At 35.8% G+C, this 16,043-nt stretch overlaps 1 protein-coding gene across 2 annotated transcripts in view; it reads left to right on the forward strand.

The window, feature by feature from the left end:
* The window catches only part of LOC306849336 (PHD finger protein 19-like), a 39,252-nt gene that overhangs the window by 986 nt on the left and 22,223 nt on the right, over window positions 1-16,043 (forward strand). Inside the window, exons 2-10 of one of the 2 annotated variants that reach the window (XM_079384285.1) lie at window positions 3,452-3,657; window positions 4,609-4,690; window positions 4,883-4,978; window positions 7,216-7,310; window positions 7,395-7,543; window positions 8,987-9,082; window positions 12,955-13,023; window positions 13,597-13,717; window positions 15,441-15,508. In XM_079384285.1, coding sequence (XP_079240411.1) covers window positions 3,478-3,657; window positions 4,609-4,690; window positions 4,883-4,978; window positions 7,216-7,310; window positions 7,395-7,543; window positions 8,987-9,082; window positions 12,955-13,023; window positions 13,597-13,717; window positions 15,441-15,508 — 956 coding nt within the window. In that variant the 5' untranslated portion in view covers window positions 3,452-3,477. The remainder of the gene's footprint in view (window positions 1-3,451; window positions 3,658-4,608; window positions 4,691-4,882; window positions 4,979-7,215; window positions 7,311-7,394; window positions 7,544-8,986; window positions 9,083-12,954; window positions 13,024-13,596; window positions 13,718-15,440; window positions 15,509-16,043) is intronic. The other variant, XM_079384286.1, reaches the window with a different exon arrangement.

Here is a 16,043-nt window from a genome sequence, read left to right on the forward strand (position 1 = left end):
GGGCTTTATGGATAGGATCAACTTTGTTGAAACTACATAACATTTAAGCCTATAAACTTCTTCAAATTAATAGATAAATAAAATAACGAATAATAATTAATCTCATAATTTTTTTACATATTTTAAAAAATCAGTTTTAGCTAAAAACTGTGTGTAATGTGTAGGCCTACAGCTTTTATAAATTTCTTTGTAAGACACTCCTACTATATTTGATACTAGCGAGTTTATTTTTTAAGATGTTGATTTGAATCTGTTCAATTAAAAGATTTGTTCACATTGACTTGTTATTACCAGTTTTGGGGAAAATTACTTTTAAAAGTAAAGTAAAAGTAATTACAATATTGCGTTACTTCCTAAAAAAGTAACTAATTACGTTACTTAGCTACTTTTTATGGAAAGTAATGCGTTGCGTTACTTTTTAAATATGAGCAGGGCTTGATTGTTTTTAATACAAGAAGTTCTAATCATAGCAAATGTAAAAGCTCTTTCACACCAAAAGTGTAATGAATAAACCTCAGGCTGAAGGAAAAGTAAATTCACGTTTGTAAAGTAGAACGCAGGAGAAGAGGGTTCAACGCTCTTCAGCAATAAAAAAACAATGAAGCACAATTGTTAGTTTATCTGAAGTCATTTTTGCTTATTAGTATGGTTGAACTGGATCATCAAAGGTCAGCAGCAAAGACATTGGTTAATAAAATGGGATTAGATACATTTGTGTTGTTTAACATATTTAATTATTGCAGGTTTGCGTCATATTCTGAGTTTTCACTTCACTGTTTTAATTCATTTTGATGAAAACTAAATCTGTTTTTTGTGAGTGGGATGAATTAATGCACATTCACATTTAGTCTAGAACTACAATAACATCATGTTCAGTCAATAAATGGGAAAAAGTAAAAGTAATGCGTTACTTTACTAGTTACTTAAAAAAAGTAATATTATTACGTAACTCGCGTTACTTGTAATGCAAGTAACTTTTTATCAAAGTTGATTTTTTATCTTGATTTGAAGTGTAAGTTTCAGTCAAATCTGGGCACAAAGAAAGCATTTTGTTACTCATACTTACTTCATATAATAGCTTGATCAGTCACATGATAGTAATCAGAATCAATACCGACATTTCAAAATATACAATTGAGTGTTAAAAACCATAAACAGAGACATGGTGTGAAAAACTGACAAATTCAGATTTACAGTGCCTATAGAAAGTCTTCCCCTTAATTTGTTTTCACATTTTATGTTAAACTGCTTTAAATTACTTTTTTCCCCCATATAAATCTACACCCCACTCACCATAATGACGAAGAAAAAAACGGATTTATCACAACTTTGCAAATTTATTAAAAAGGAAACACTGAAAAAATGACATTGCACAAGTCTTCATACCCTTAACTCAAAACTTAGTTACAGCAATTACAGTGGACAGCCATTTATAGGTTTCTCCAAAGATGTCTGGTTCCGAATTCCAGCTCTGGCTGTGCCACTCGAGGATGTTCATAGAGTCGTCGCTAAGCCACTCCTGCATTGGCTTGGCTGTGTGCGTAGGGTGATTGTCATGTTGAAAGGTGAACTTTCAGCCCAATCTGAGGTTCTGAGTGCTTTGAACCAGGTTTTCATTAAGGATATCTCTGTATTTAGCTTTCCGTCTTCTCTGATCACTTCCCCAGTCCCGGTCGCTGAAAAACACTCCCACTGCATGATGCTGCCGCCACCATGCTTCATCGTTGGGATGGTATTAGGCAGGTGATAAGCAGTGCTTCGTTTCCCCTTTAGACATGAATAAGGAATTGAGGTTCATGGTTTCATGTCTCTTTACTGAGGAGAAGCTTGAGTTTGGTCACTTTGCCATCAAGCCAAGATTGGTGGAGTGTCGCAGTGATGTTTGTCCTTCTGTATGTTTCTCCCTCATGGAGCTCAACCAGAGTGACCATCAGTGTCTTGATCACCTCTAACCAAGACCCTTCTCCTTCGATTGCTCAGTTTGGCCAGGGGGATAGATCTAGGAAGAGTCCTGATTGTTTCAAACTTCATCCATTAAGGACTATGGAGGCCAAATGCTCCTGTGAACCTTCAACACAGCAGGATTTTTTTTGTAGTCTTCCCCAGATCTGTCTCAACACAATCCTGTCTCTCAGCTCTGCAGGCCATTCCTTTGACCTCAGGGCTTAGTTTTTCTCAGTGGGTGAGAGAATCGTGCCAAAACTGTAAGCGCAGAGAAAAGAAAGACGGAGCTGTACATATCGGATTATTTCAGGAACTTTTTGCGCCACATGTACAAGTTATTTGCAACAGTTTGTTTTTTTACACATACAGATTGGTTCTATGCAGTCAATCTGTTCTGCAGTTCTTTAAACTGTTGTTTTCGCTTGCAAATCACTGTTCACAGGCTTGCAGTGCTTTTGACCATATTTTAGCGTAAACGACCTGCCAAAAGTGTAAGCGTGGAAAAATGGAATTCAGAAGAATGCAGATCATATTTATTTTGCGTTAGCATGAAGCTGCAGTTTCACAATACATGAATTACACTTACGAGTAACAGTAAAATACTGCAAATAATTTTTTCTTACGCTTGAAACACGATTTACACCTTTACAAAGCTTCTCTTGCACATGCAAATTTAATTTACGCTTACAGTCTTATGTACACTTCCACAACTCTTACCATGCGTATGCAAATCTTTTAGGCATTCATTTACCTTCATAGGGCATGTTCTTACAGTAGGTCCAGCCAATCATATTGCGTCTTCACAGGCGTTAATCGAATGCTATTTGCTCAGTCCTTGAACGTTGCAAGACTTCAGTAAATAAGGAAAATTAATTCAAAAACTTCTTGTAAGTAATAATGTAACAATATGAATTATTTTGCTAAATGGTGTAATTATAATGAGAGTTAAAAGAACAGATTACTGGTGGGTACTTAAGCATCATTGAAGAGGCTGTGTTAGACAAAAAGGTTTGCGAAACTCTTAATTAATAAGTGGACAAAACTGCAACTATGCCCTGTGTTGATTCCAATGATTTTCCCCGAGAACTTGAAGACTGTCATGTTTTTAAAGCCCTAATTATGCTAAATGAGCCATGCCTTTAGATTGATGGTGCTCTGCATTTATGCTTATTGATTAATTGCACATATAAATCCTTAAAACCTTTTTCGATCTGTAAATATCTTTTGGGTTAATTTATATTTATATTTGCAACTGTACTGACCAGTGGGCAAAACCCTTTATTATGTCAATCTTTACCTTGGTTTCTCTGGGAGTTTTTATATAGAGATATGTGGTCCCTAAGGTTTTCATATTTAAAATTTTTAATTTAAAAACACCTACAAATTCCAAAAGAGTGTTTTTGTATGACATATTATACAAACAATTCCACTGGGAAATTTCACATGTGATTAATTTGGTGTAATCTGCATATTATGTATGATTTGTTTGTTCCTACTTTGCTTTCAGGAAGTGTAGTTGTGTCTATTGTCAGCATGTTGGAATCGGCCTGTCGGGACGGATATCTGACAGTCGGGTCGGAACCTCTAGAAGCCAAGCACCTGCTTCCCAAGAGAGAGAAATCCTGCAGTGACCAGGAGACCAACTTGACCGTGGGCCAGTACGTGCTGTGCCGCTGGTCTGACGGCCTTTACTACCTGGGCAAGATCCAGAGAGTGAGTTACTGACACTATAGAGGTTTATATACACCTGAACTGAATGCACAGAACATCTCTGTTTTACTACACACACTGTATATCCTCCTGGGACATGGCAACATGAAGCATTGGAATTAAGTAGTTATAGTGCTTGTGCTTGAAACATTAAAGGTATAGTTTACCTAAAGATTAAAATTAGCTGAAAATGTACTTACCCTCAGGCCATTCGAGACAGAGATGAGTTTGTTTCTTCATCCGAACAGATTTGGAGAAATTTAGCATTATATCACTTGCTCACCAATGAATCCTCTGCAGTGAATGGGTACCGTCAGAATGAGAGTCCTAGCAGCTGATAAAAACATCACAATAATCCAGTTAGATATCCACATGACTCCAGTTCATCAAATAACGGGTGTCTGTAATAAACAAATCCATCGAGACATTTTAACTTCAAACTGTTACTTGGATCTACTGTTATTAACAGTATTTTTGTATATAATATTTGCTTTCTGATTTATTTCATAATTTGTGTAAACGTGGAAAATTTTAAATAAGAGCATTTTACTTATATCACATTGCCATATGTCATATTTAATTGGAATATTGTTAATTTTTACCCTGTTCAAAGTGAAAAGACATGATGTATCTTACAAAGGGCATTATTAAAAAAGGGACATGTCTTTCTTGCAAAAGAAAATCATACTGTGCTTTGAAAGCCCAGGATGTCCACGTTAAGATACACCACATATCAAAAAGTGTGCCATTTGAAATTGCCAAAAAATCAATGTCCTCTACAGAGGACAAAAATGAATTGCTGGGTCCCAGAAGGAAACATACAAGAGATGTTCATGACCTCACTGCATGCTCTATAATCATGAATAATTTATTTGGCAAATATATATTCATGTTTATTACAGTTTTTTATTTGCCTTTCTCAACACATACATGTCTTATTCCATTTCCCTATAGGTGAGCTCCTCAAAACAGAATTGCTTTGTGACATTTGAAGACAACTCCAAGTTCTGGGTGCTTTGGAAAGACATACAGCATGGTGAGAGGTTGAGTGGAATATGAGTGGGATTTTTAATTTCAAAAATAGCAGCAATAATTAATCAGCAAGCTAGAAAGCAGATATTTTGTGTGATATGTCAGTGTGTCCTATGAGATGTGTGTGTGTGACAGTGTGGTATTACTGCTTTGTGACGAGGTAACTGAAGCTTTATTCTTTCGCTCTCTTGCACAGCTGGTGTCCCTGGGGAAGAACCCAAATGCTCAGTGTGTTCTGACATGTCTCTGGTTCCTGGTAATGAAATTCTTATCTGCGGGAAGTGTGGAATAGGTGAGTCTGAGACAGACATCATGTAACACACCAAACCTGGATATGTCACAGTAAAACAGCTTATTTTTGCTTGGAGAAAGTAGTGATTCATTTTGAGGAACTACTGACTCAGTAACTCGGTTATTAGTGATGCTTGCATCACTCATACTATTACTCATACTTAGGGTTAAGGATTTGACTGTTAGCAGACAAACACATTTAAATTTAGATTTAGTCTCCTCCAGGAAAACAAAATATTAGTGACTGATCTTGCACTTAGAGGTAGATAAAAATGTGTCCAATTTGTTCAATACATTTAAAGTAATAATTTATTTGTTATTTCTTGTGGTAAATGAATGTATTACAGTACATCTGGACCAAAAATAATAATAGTTATTATTATTATTATTTCTATTTTATGTGGGTTTGGGTGGGATGGCTGATGGTTATTAATCTTTCTTCGGAAAAAATATTAGCAAAATCAAAAATTTGAGCCGGGGAAGTTTCTGAAATTTGGTTGATTTGACACAGAATGACCCATTATCTTTCAATGTTACCTGCACCAAGATATCCACATTTATTTGTTGGCAAAAGGCCACCATATGATGTAAAACACATCATTTTGTTGCTCATTTTTGTATCCCCACTTGCAAATAGTCTGACTGAGCCTAGAGCATTATGGGGGCTGAAGTTTTCCTAACATTTTTGGCACAGCCCTCTTTCTCTGTTTTCTGTAGTCATGTAGCACTGATTTACAAAAATTGCATTTATACTAGATAGACAGCCAAGTTTTATTAAAACAACACTGTATTGTCAGCAGTGAATTGTCCCTTCAACCTTGTGCCTAATATGCTGAAATCTGTGAATGTTGCTTGTTTCATCACATTAAATGACAAATTACACTATATGAATAACTAAAATAATGCTGTATATTAATTTAAAATGACAAAATTTGATATAAAAGGAGTAGTTTGCATTAGGGATAAGTGAGGCTGATGCAATATCCATTTCGATGTGTAGCCAACGATACAATACATTGAAGATACATATGAAGCAAGTGCCGATGATGGGATAAGATTCAGCCCTATTATTATGATGCAGTGCGATCTGATTTCGATTCGATTCAACACAGTGTGATTCAATGCAATACGATGCAATGGAAAAAAAATATGATGCTATGCAATTCAATACGGTACAGATAGTTCGCTTTTATTTCTTTGGTTCAGACAGACAGCAAATTATAAATGAACTTAAGTGCCTTCTGACTTCTAACGCCTCAATCTCTGTAGTGCTGTGATACGTCATATTCACATAGCGGCAGTGGTGATGAGAGAACACGCTTGAGAAACAGTTCAGAGAGAAGAAATCAATCTACATCTAAAATATCGGTCACAAAATAATAAATAATAAAAGTATATCACATCTACTAATAATTTAAATCGATGCATCGGATCGTTAACTTTTATGCCCATGCACCAATGCGAATCGGCGAATCTTACCATCTTTGATTTGCATCACTTAGTATTGCTGTCGGTCATTTAACATTTCTATCATAAAAAAGGTTTACAACAGAGAAATATTTCATATTCAGCCAATTGCTTCTTACTTTGCACTCTTTCAGCTGAAGCACTGAGCTGAAATTTGCGCTTAGCTCTTGTGAACAGTAAAGCCTGCCTTTTTTTATTTGATTGACTCTGTTTTAGTCTTTTTGACCATGATGAATACTGTTATTGTCATCTAACAGCAAACAGTGCGGTGCAAAGCAAGATGATCAAATATTGTGGGGGATATCTGATTATTCAATGTCTGTGGTGGTTACGGCTCTGCAGCACTCACAATTTCTTCAGAAAATGTGGAAATCTAATAATATAAAAGTTGCTATGACTTCTTGCATGATGCAACGGCTGGGGAACTCTTCTGCCTGTGGATAAAACTGATTAACATGTACTTGTGATAATGTATTTTAAAAGACTGGAGTGGAAAATGTGGTGCAATTTGCATTATAAACGCCATAGCGTCTACAAAGCAAATAGAGAACTATTCTGGGTGTCTTTGATGACTTTAAGGGGTTTTGGTAAGACTGCACTACAGTAATAACTCGCCGGGGACACAGAAGTGGCTCTCTGAAGTCTCAAGGATTAGTGTCGACTTCAGCTCTGCTGTTCATATTTACACATCTGATTGGGTCTGAGTCGATCTGCTTTTTTTGTGCTAATATTTGTCCTCCATCCTTCCACGTACTTGCCTTGCATCTTCAGGCTATCACCAGCTCTGCCACTTGCCCCCAGTGGAGAGCTCAGCTGACCTTCATCCATGGTTCTGCAGGAAGTGCATTTTTGCTTTAGCTGTGAGAGTAAGTCCTTCATATACACTTTCCATATAAATAAATGGGGATCAGGGAGGCCATGTTGCTGACGTGTGTTTCTTTATGTGGCAGAAAGGGGGAGCTCTGAAAAAGGGGCCAATCTCCAAAGCGCTGCTGAACATGAAGCAGGTGCTGCCCTATAATCCAGAGGAGCTGGAGTGGGACTCTTTGCATCGTACGAACCATCAGCAGTGCTACTGCTACTGCGGAGGACCTGGAGAGTGAGTCTGCCTCGTCTCTTCTCTTTACGTTCTTTTTGTGCTCTTCCTTACTTGATTTCTTTTCCTGCTAGAGGTCTAGGCATTTGGCCTCTGTACTAAAAACTGATTCAGTGTAGCATACGCACAGCAAAGAAAACTGTAATGTATTGGGCATAACATCTGTCACATTGTTTGATAGCATTGGGACGTTTGATTAATTGTAGTCAAGTGGTTTGTTTGTGTGTTTCAGTGAAGTAAAAGCAGTGAGGAGAGCGTGACAAATGCACTCACACATCTCTGCCTCGTGTGCTCGCTTGCTGTCTGCTCACTCAGCGCAATCATTTTGATCAAAACAAAATTGTATGTTACGCAACCAACGACAGAACAGGGATTGTCACAAGATTGTTGAAAAATAAACAGTCCTTACACTGCTTCGGAACAGTAGTCATCAGATTATTCTTACTTTGCCGTGACGCTGAAGAGATGTCATAATTTTAAACATACAATAAGTTATACGTTTTATGTATTACTTACAATGACTATAACCAGAGCAGTGTTTTTACTCTCAACTACGAAACACTAAAATTACTTAAAACCATTTTATTAAAATAATTTAAACTAAAATGAAAAAGCAAAATATAAATAAGAGATGAAATACTTAAAGATAAAAACTTATTTAAAGCGTTGAAATAAAATGTTACAGTACTGCAATTACTAAAACTAAAGATGGAATACAAATAAATTGAAGCTAAACAGAAGTATTAAAAACGATTATATATATTAGGCTATTGGAAATAAAAACTATGGAGATAAAACATGACAAAAGTATACTGTATAACAAAGCAAAAACTGAAAATACAAAAATAAAAGCCAGTTCAAAATATTAAATAAATCAATATAATAATAAAATAACAGTTATTTGTTATGTGAGCATTTACTAACATTTGCTTACTGATGTGATTCCTCTCTTTTAAATATTTTACCCGGTACATTATTTTACTGAAAAAGAAAGGAAATTATGTATTTCGATTTTTATGATGCCTTTGTGATCTGTATATGAAGTTGTCGTTCAGTTCATGAAAATATTAAAGATGCTACCCTTATATCACCCACCCGTTTTGTGATGTAGCATTACTAAACACAAGTGTTGTATTAGTGAGTATTAAAAACAAAATATTATTACTGTGCTTGGTCTCTAAAAATGGCATTGGTGCCATTTTTATTATCCCTAATAGACATAAAGCTTCTAGAAACATCATGGTTATGCTGCGCTAATGGTTTTGCTATTGCTGCTGTTCAACACACACCATCCAAATGGAAAGAAAGAGGTTTGAGCATCACACCATCAGTTTTGCTTGCTTTTATTTTTGTTTATACTGAAATGCAATTAGTCTGTTTAGGGCTTTGTGCTTTTTATCTGATAAGAAACACAGTTCAGTTCTTATTCTCTGATTTTCCCATCAGGTGGTATCTGAAAATGCTGCAGTGCTTTCGCTGTGAGCAGTGGTTTCATGAGGCGTGTACGCAGTGCCTACAGGAGTCCATGATGTTTGGAGATAGGTATGTACTGTACAGAGCTACAACGAAAGAACTTGATCCTTTAGTATGGATTTCTCATCTTTCCTTTCAAATCAATGAACTTCCCTGAAAAGCAATTGACTTTATATTATTAAATGTAATTAAAGTGATTTTGTCATGGCTGAGGGGAATTTTTAGGCACAACCTGAAAGTAGAGCACCTAAAACCTGCCTAAAATCACTGTAATGATTAAGTGGCATACTGGTTTTATAAAATGGCAACAACAGTAATATGATGAATCAAAACTATATCAATTTATGGTTAAATTATATTAAATATTCAGAAAATATTAAATGTTTAAATTATTATTTAAATAATCTAAATAAACAATGATTAAATATTTAAAATATAATAAATATTTGGAATATATTATATGTTTAAATTATATAAAATATTTACAGGGCTTAAAGTTCTCCGGCACCGTGCCGGATCTCCGGCGTGCAGCGTTTGGCTGCGGAAAAAAATAATCCTACATTAAAAAAAAAACAAAAACCCTTGTTGATATCACTTTCGAGTCCATGAGTTCGCCTACCAATAGTATGAGAGGAGCACAGCTTTCACTCTCAACCAAACTAACATTACTAGCCAATCAGAATGTTTTGCTCTTATAAACACGAGACGCGCATAATAGTATCCAGTAGCAGAGTCACAGCCCTGATGAATGGAGAAGCGCGACAAAAGCTGCGAGGCGCAATGGTCAAAGATGTCTATCTAGCGCATATTTACATAGAAAAGCTAATTAAAAAGCAGTAGAGCTTTGTAAACAGCTCAGAGTAATCATGTCATCTCCATAAGAACGATGCCAGAACAAATTTACTGGGATTTTTGAAAAGGTCTCTTAAGGGTAACTTACCAGTAATTTACCAGTAAAGACTGTATATGTGAAAGGGGCTAAACTCTTCTTCTGCATATGCTGTGAATTTAATGCAACAGTGTGCATTATTTCACTATATTTGTAACGTAAATCATTTATAAACCTTTGCCAACACAGGAGAATACATCAACCTATGTCTGAATATGCCATGTAGCCTATTGTACATCGTGATTTCAAAATAAAAGTTTCTGCATGTGGCCAAATATTAAAATTGAATGGATTTAAACATTGCTTAATCACTCCGCATAGTGAAACGTCACCAGGCCGTTGGCGCCCTCTACAGGTATTTGTTATAAAACATAAAGTACTTATGTTCACACTATGTAAAGGCATATTACATTATGTATTTTAATAGTGTTGTTCAATAAAACCATGTAATAACTCGGTTTTGATATTTTATTTGAGCCAATTATTATTGCCTCATCGTTAGTTTACATAGTCATACTAAAGTCTGGTTTTCACTTAGGTCTGTTTGTGTTACTAAAAAATATCAGATTTCTCAGTTGTCAAAATAATCAGTAGATTACTTGATTACCAAAACAATCATTAGTTACAGCCATAGATTAGTTAAAATATTTCTAAATACAACTGCATTGTTTTACTTTTAGTAATTAAAAGACAAATATTTTGTCATTGAAAATTTCTTAATAATAATGTTAAAATATTGTCTCTTTCTAGTGAACCAAGTATCTGTATTTTGTCTCATCTCGTGAGCTAAGTGTATTGTCACACCCCTAGTGTTGATAAGCGGTGATATAGCTCATAATTTTCCATGTGTATGATATGGCTTTCATTTTTCAGGTCAACCTTATATTCATGAGAAAAAAAAAATCAGTTTGAATAAGGAAAGCAGTAACTTTGCCATAGTATCCTTTCAAATGTTAAAGTTGCTTTGCATGTGCTTAATTATATTAAATATTTAGATTATATTATATATTTAAAATATATCAAATATTTAAATGATTATTTAAATGATTAAAAATAACACTCTTAAAGCAAAACCTCTCATGTAAAAATAATCAATACATAGTTGAAGTGTTAAATTATATTAAATATTTAAATTATTATTATTTAAATAATCAAAATAACCAATGATAAAATATTTAAATTATAATAAATATTTGGAATATATTATATATTTAAAATATGTTCAATATTTGAATTATTATTTAAATAATAAAAGTTAACTATTCTTAAAGGGGTCATATGACGTTACTAAAAAGAACATTATTTTGTGTATTTGGTGTAATGCAATATGTTTATGCGGTTTAAGGTAAAAAAAAACACATCATTTTCCACATACTGTACATTATTGTTGCTCCTCTATGCCCCGCCTTTCTGAAACGCGCCACTTTTTACAAAGCTCATCGTTCTGAGAAGCGAGGCGTGCTCTGATTGGCCAATTATCCAGTGCGTTGTAATTGGCCGAATACCTCAAGCGATAGATGGAAATGTTACGCCCCTTACCATGTTGTGATGCCGTGTCCTGGCGCGATGAGACTAAAACAATAAAACCCACTATAAACGAGGCATTTGTTGCATCCAGTGGGGACATAATTACTCATTATAATGACTTATACTGTCATCGTGCCGCGTAAACATTACCATGTCTGCATTTGTGATCGTAGAAACGACAAACAAGCGCTACTCTACACTGCTCAAAACTCGCGTTTGAATCGTCAGTGGCAAATTCTTTAAATATGAAAACCTTGCAAAGTTGGAATTGCCCCACTTTATAGAAACAGCCTTTGTGCAAGCCAGCATTGTAGGCTACTCTTCCAGGTTCAGGAAATAGTCCTCTGTAAATTGCGCTGCACACACTCTAATATATGGGTTGAACTGTTCTGGAACAGTGTTGTAAATACAATTTAACCACTGATTTCTAGTTGTGTTCTCTTTTGGAAGCCCGTCGCTTTCAGAACGAAACACAGCGTCTCCATGACATGGCGCCGGCGACAGCAACAATACTACAGTGAGAATAATAGTTCCGCCTTCTTTCATTGTGTGTACATTCGGGCGGTGTTTTGCACATCTTCCCACACCGTGACGTAGACATGTGGGGGTGTGTTTGAATGAGCCGTTTTAGGTGGGCATGGTCGAGTTTTAACTTTTTTATAACAAAGATTATCTCTTTGGTTTTGAGACTTTAGTCTTTGCAACTTCAGGGATCTTATCTATGCACAAACAGCTTGTAACACTCCAAAGAGAAAAGAAAACTTGAAATCGCATCATATGACCCCTTTAAAGCAAACAGTCTCATGTAAAAAATAAGCAATAAATAGTTGGAGTTAAATTATATTAAATATTTCAATTATTATTTAATATTCAAAATAAACAATTATTACATATTTAGAATATATTGTATATTTAAAATATGTTCAATATTTGAATTATATAAATAATAAAAGTTAACAATTCTTAAAGCAAACAATCTCTCATGTAAATAATTTTTATCGAACCAGCTACGCTCTACACTTTTTTCTGATCACATGGTTTAATTAAATTAAATAATAAAATCTCATTGGTCTAAAATCCAACTGCACATACAGTAACTGTAAAAATCAGATATAATCTGATTGGCTTTGACTGTGTTGTCGCCGTTTCACATTCAGTGTGTACAGACAAATTGCTTGTCACTGAAAATTGCTTTTCGGTGGCTTCGAACACCGAAATGGTCCAATCAGATTTTGGGGTCGGCGCTATCTGTTTTAAAATGAAATATAAGCCATTGCTTTTCGGAAAGATCAATGAACGCAATAACCAAAGTGAAATTCTATTTGCAACATCTCAACGGTAATGATTAGTGAATATTGCGACAAACTTAATGCGGCGTCGCACACAGGCGAGATTACATGCGTTAGTGGATTTTTAAAAGATCATAATGACACTGTCAAGTACAATTTCTGCGGCCGCAGCGCCGTTTGTACCTCTCCAAGGTGTGTAATTTAAATGCCTCCATTTTCTGTCTTTTCTCTCTTAGATTTTACTTGTTCATTTGTGCGGTGTGCAATAAAGGAGCGGAATACATCAAGCGGCTGGCTCTCAGATGGTAAATGGCAGCTCCTCTTTTCCCCCTCGCAACTGATTGCGCCCAGATCCGTGTCAGAATTAAATAGTCAAAGTGTCGGATGTGATTGATGCGGGACGGAGCTCTCGAACCAGAGCGTTTTCTCTCTATTTCAGAAAGTAAAGAGGGGGCATTGCGGTTATTTTTTTTTGAGTAGAGTATGTCTGGACATTGATTCTTGCTTTTTGTCCCAAATGAGAAATAGCCATTTGAAAGGAAGATTTGGTGCTGAGAGGATTTCGTATGATAGCAGGAGATTACTCTTGAAATATAGTGAGCTGGATGTGTTGGATATTTAGGTATGAAGCCAGTCTCGGTTCAGATTTAAGCTTTATCCTTCTTAAAAAGTCTGCTGTGTTAAAATGGACCTTGCCTTGTGAACGGAACGGCACTCTATTTAACGTTCACCATGTGACAGTTCAGTTCCATGTAGACTTTGGCAGCGTCATTTGATTTAAGAGCATTTCTGCTTTAGGACTAAAATATCTTAAGATTAGTCTCTAGAATTTTATGTGAGATTTTCTTGTTTTCAGTCTAATTACTTTTCATTTGCAGGGTGGATGTGGTCCATCTTGCCCTGTACAACCTGGGAGTCCAAAGTAAAAAGAAATACTTTGAACTGGAGGAGATCCTGACCTTCATCAACAACAACTGGGACCATTTCCAGATGGGCAAGGTGATACGATCAAGCTTTTCCTGTCGTTTAATATTCACAATCTTTTTTGGAAAACGTTAAAGGGAAAGTTTGTAATTTAAACAAAAAATTGTAGTGTAATTTTTACTGAACGTTTATTGAACGTTTGGTCAATAAGTAACTACCCAGAGAGAACACCCTAGAGACACCATAGTAACCACCCAGAACACCCTATCAACCACATGGCAACACCCGGAACACACTAGCAACTGCATAGCAACAACAATAATACTCTAACAATGTGCTAGTAACCACCCAGAACACCCTAGAAACCACATAGCAACACCCAGAACAAACTAGCAACTGCATATCAACAAATAGAACACACTAACAACCTCATAGCAACAACCGGAAAACACTAGAAACGCTCTAGCAACCACCCAGAACAGCTTATCAACCACATGGCAACACCTTAGTAATGACACAAAACACCCTAGCACACACAGCATCACCAGGAACACACTATCAATAGCATAGCAACAACTAGAACACCCTGACAATGCCCTAGTAACCACCCAAAACACCCTAGCACACACAGCAACACCAGGAACACACTAGCAACAGCATAGCAACAACTAGAACACCCTGACAATGCCCTAGTAACCACCCAAAACACCCTAGCACACACAGCAACACCAGGAACACACTAGCAACAGCATAGCAACAACTAGAACACCCTGACAATGCCCTAGTAACCACCCAGAATACCTTAGCAACCACACAGCAACACCAGGAACACACTAGCAACTGCATAGCAACAACCAGAACACCCTAGAATCTTCCTAGCAACCACACAGAGCACCCTAGCAACCACATAGCAACACCCAGAACACATTAGCAACTGCACAGCAACAACTAGAACACCCTAACAATGCCCTAGTAACCACCCAGAACACCCTAGCAACCACACATCAACACCAGGAACACACTAGCAACTGCATAGCAACAACCAGAACGCCTTGACAAGTGACAAGAATTTGTCAATAAGCACTTCGGTGATTGGCTTGCGCAACAACGCAATGTAAATTTTTTTACTTGCATGGAAGATGCGATTGAGGCGAATATCGTATGTTTGCGGCAAACGTGTCACCCAATTCGCATCATTCGTTTCGCCTGGCACTTTGCATTGACTTTGTATGTAATCTACTCGTGCAAAAAAAATAATTAGCTTTTGTGTGCACACACCATAACAACAACCATAACACTCTAACAACGTCCTAGTAACCACCCAGAACACCATAGCATTCACAAGGCAACACCCAGAACATTCTAGCAACTGTAAATGTGTCATTCCATTTTGTACTACTAGTTGTGTAAAAATGATACAATTCACCTTCAAAGACATTTGAAAGCAAATAAAAACTGCTAGAGATTTGTCTGTAGACTGCTGTAATTGCTAGGTACTGAAAAGCAGTTCCTTTGATAGACATGGGTAGTGAAAATTAGGCTTTTTTTTTTGTGCATCATCTCCTGTCATTCTAACCGCTTGTTTGTTGTCAAGTGTAATCTGAGAAAACAGCACTGCTAAATTACTCCCACTTCTTTATGGAAGACTTAACAACTACAGCAAAGCTTATGGGTTTCATTTGTCTTCATTGAAACATGACAGCTCCAGGCACCAGCAAAGGAAATGTCTCATAATAAAACACCATATCACACAATCAGTTTCTCGCAAAGACTTTCTTACCTATTTCTTCCCCTTTAGCTCTCCAATACTCCTCTGTCTGAACGGGGCCAGTATATTCTTGATGCCCTTAACAACTATAAAAGCAAGTAAGAAAAAACGTTTTCCTTTTGTTTTCTCTCATTGGAATTATGCTTGGACTTGTTTTAATGTATTACATTTAATTTAATTCATTTGAATTTTAATTCATTTGTATTTTTTTATAATAATTCAAATTTATATATATATATATATATATATATATATATATATATATATATAATTATTACGAAGATCTTTATATATATTTAATATTTAATGTTTTTAAATAATGAATTATTAGTAAACATAAATTTGATAAAACATATAATATTATTTGTTTAATATTATTTATATAAACATCAGATTTTTTGATAATAATTTTAAATTACCTATATATATATATATATATATATATATATATATATATAGGGCTGGGCGATATGGCTGAAAACTGTATCACGATATCAGTGTTTCATATCGGTCGATATCGATAATTATTGATATTTTTTTTAAGGTGGTACATCAAGTTCGTGGTATTACCAGTCTTGGCGGGGACGACGGTCTTGCATAATTTGCAGACGACATTTGGTCTGACTACGGTCA

The sequence above is a fragment of the Barbus barbus genome, assembly GCF_936440315.1.
Source record: "Barbus barbus genome assembly, chromosome: 29".
NCBI classification, from domain to species: Eukaryota; Metazoa; Chordata; class Actinopteri; order Cypriniformes; family Cyprinidae; genus Barbus; species Barbus barbus.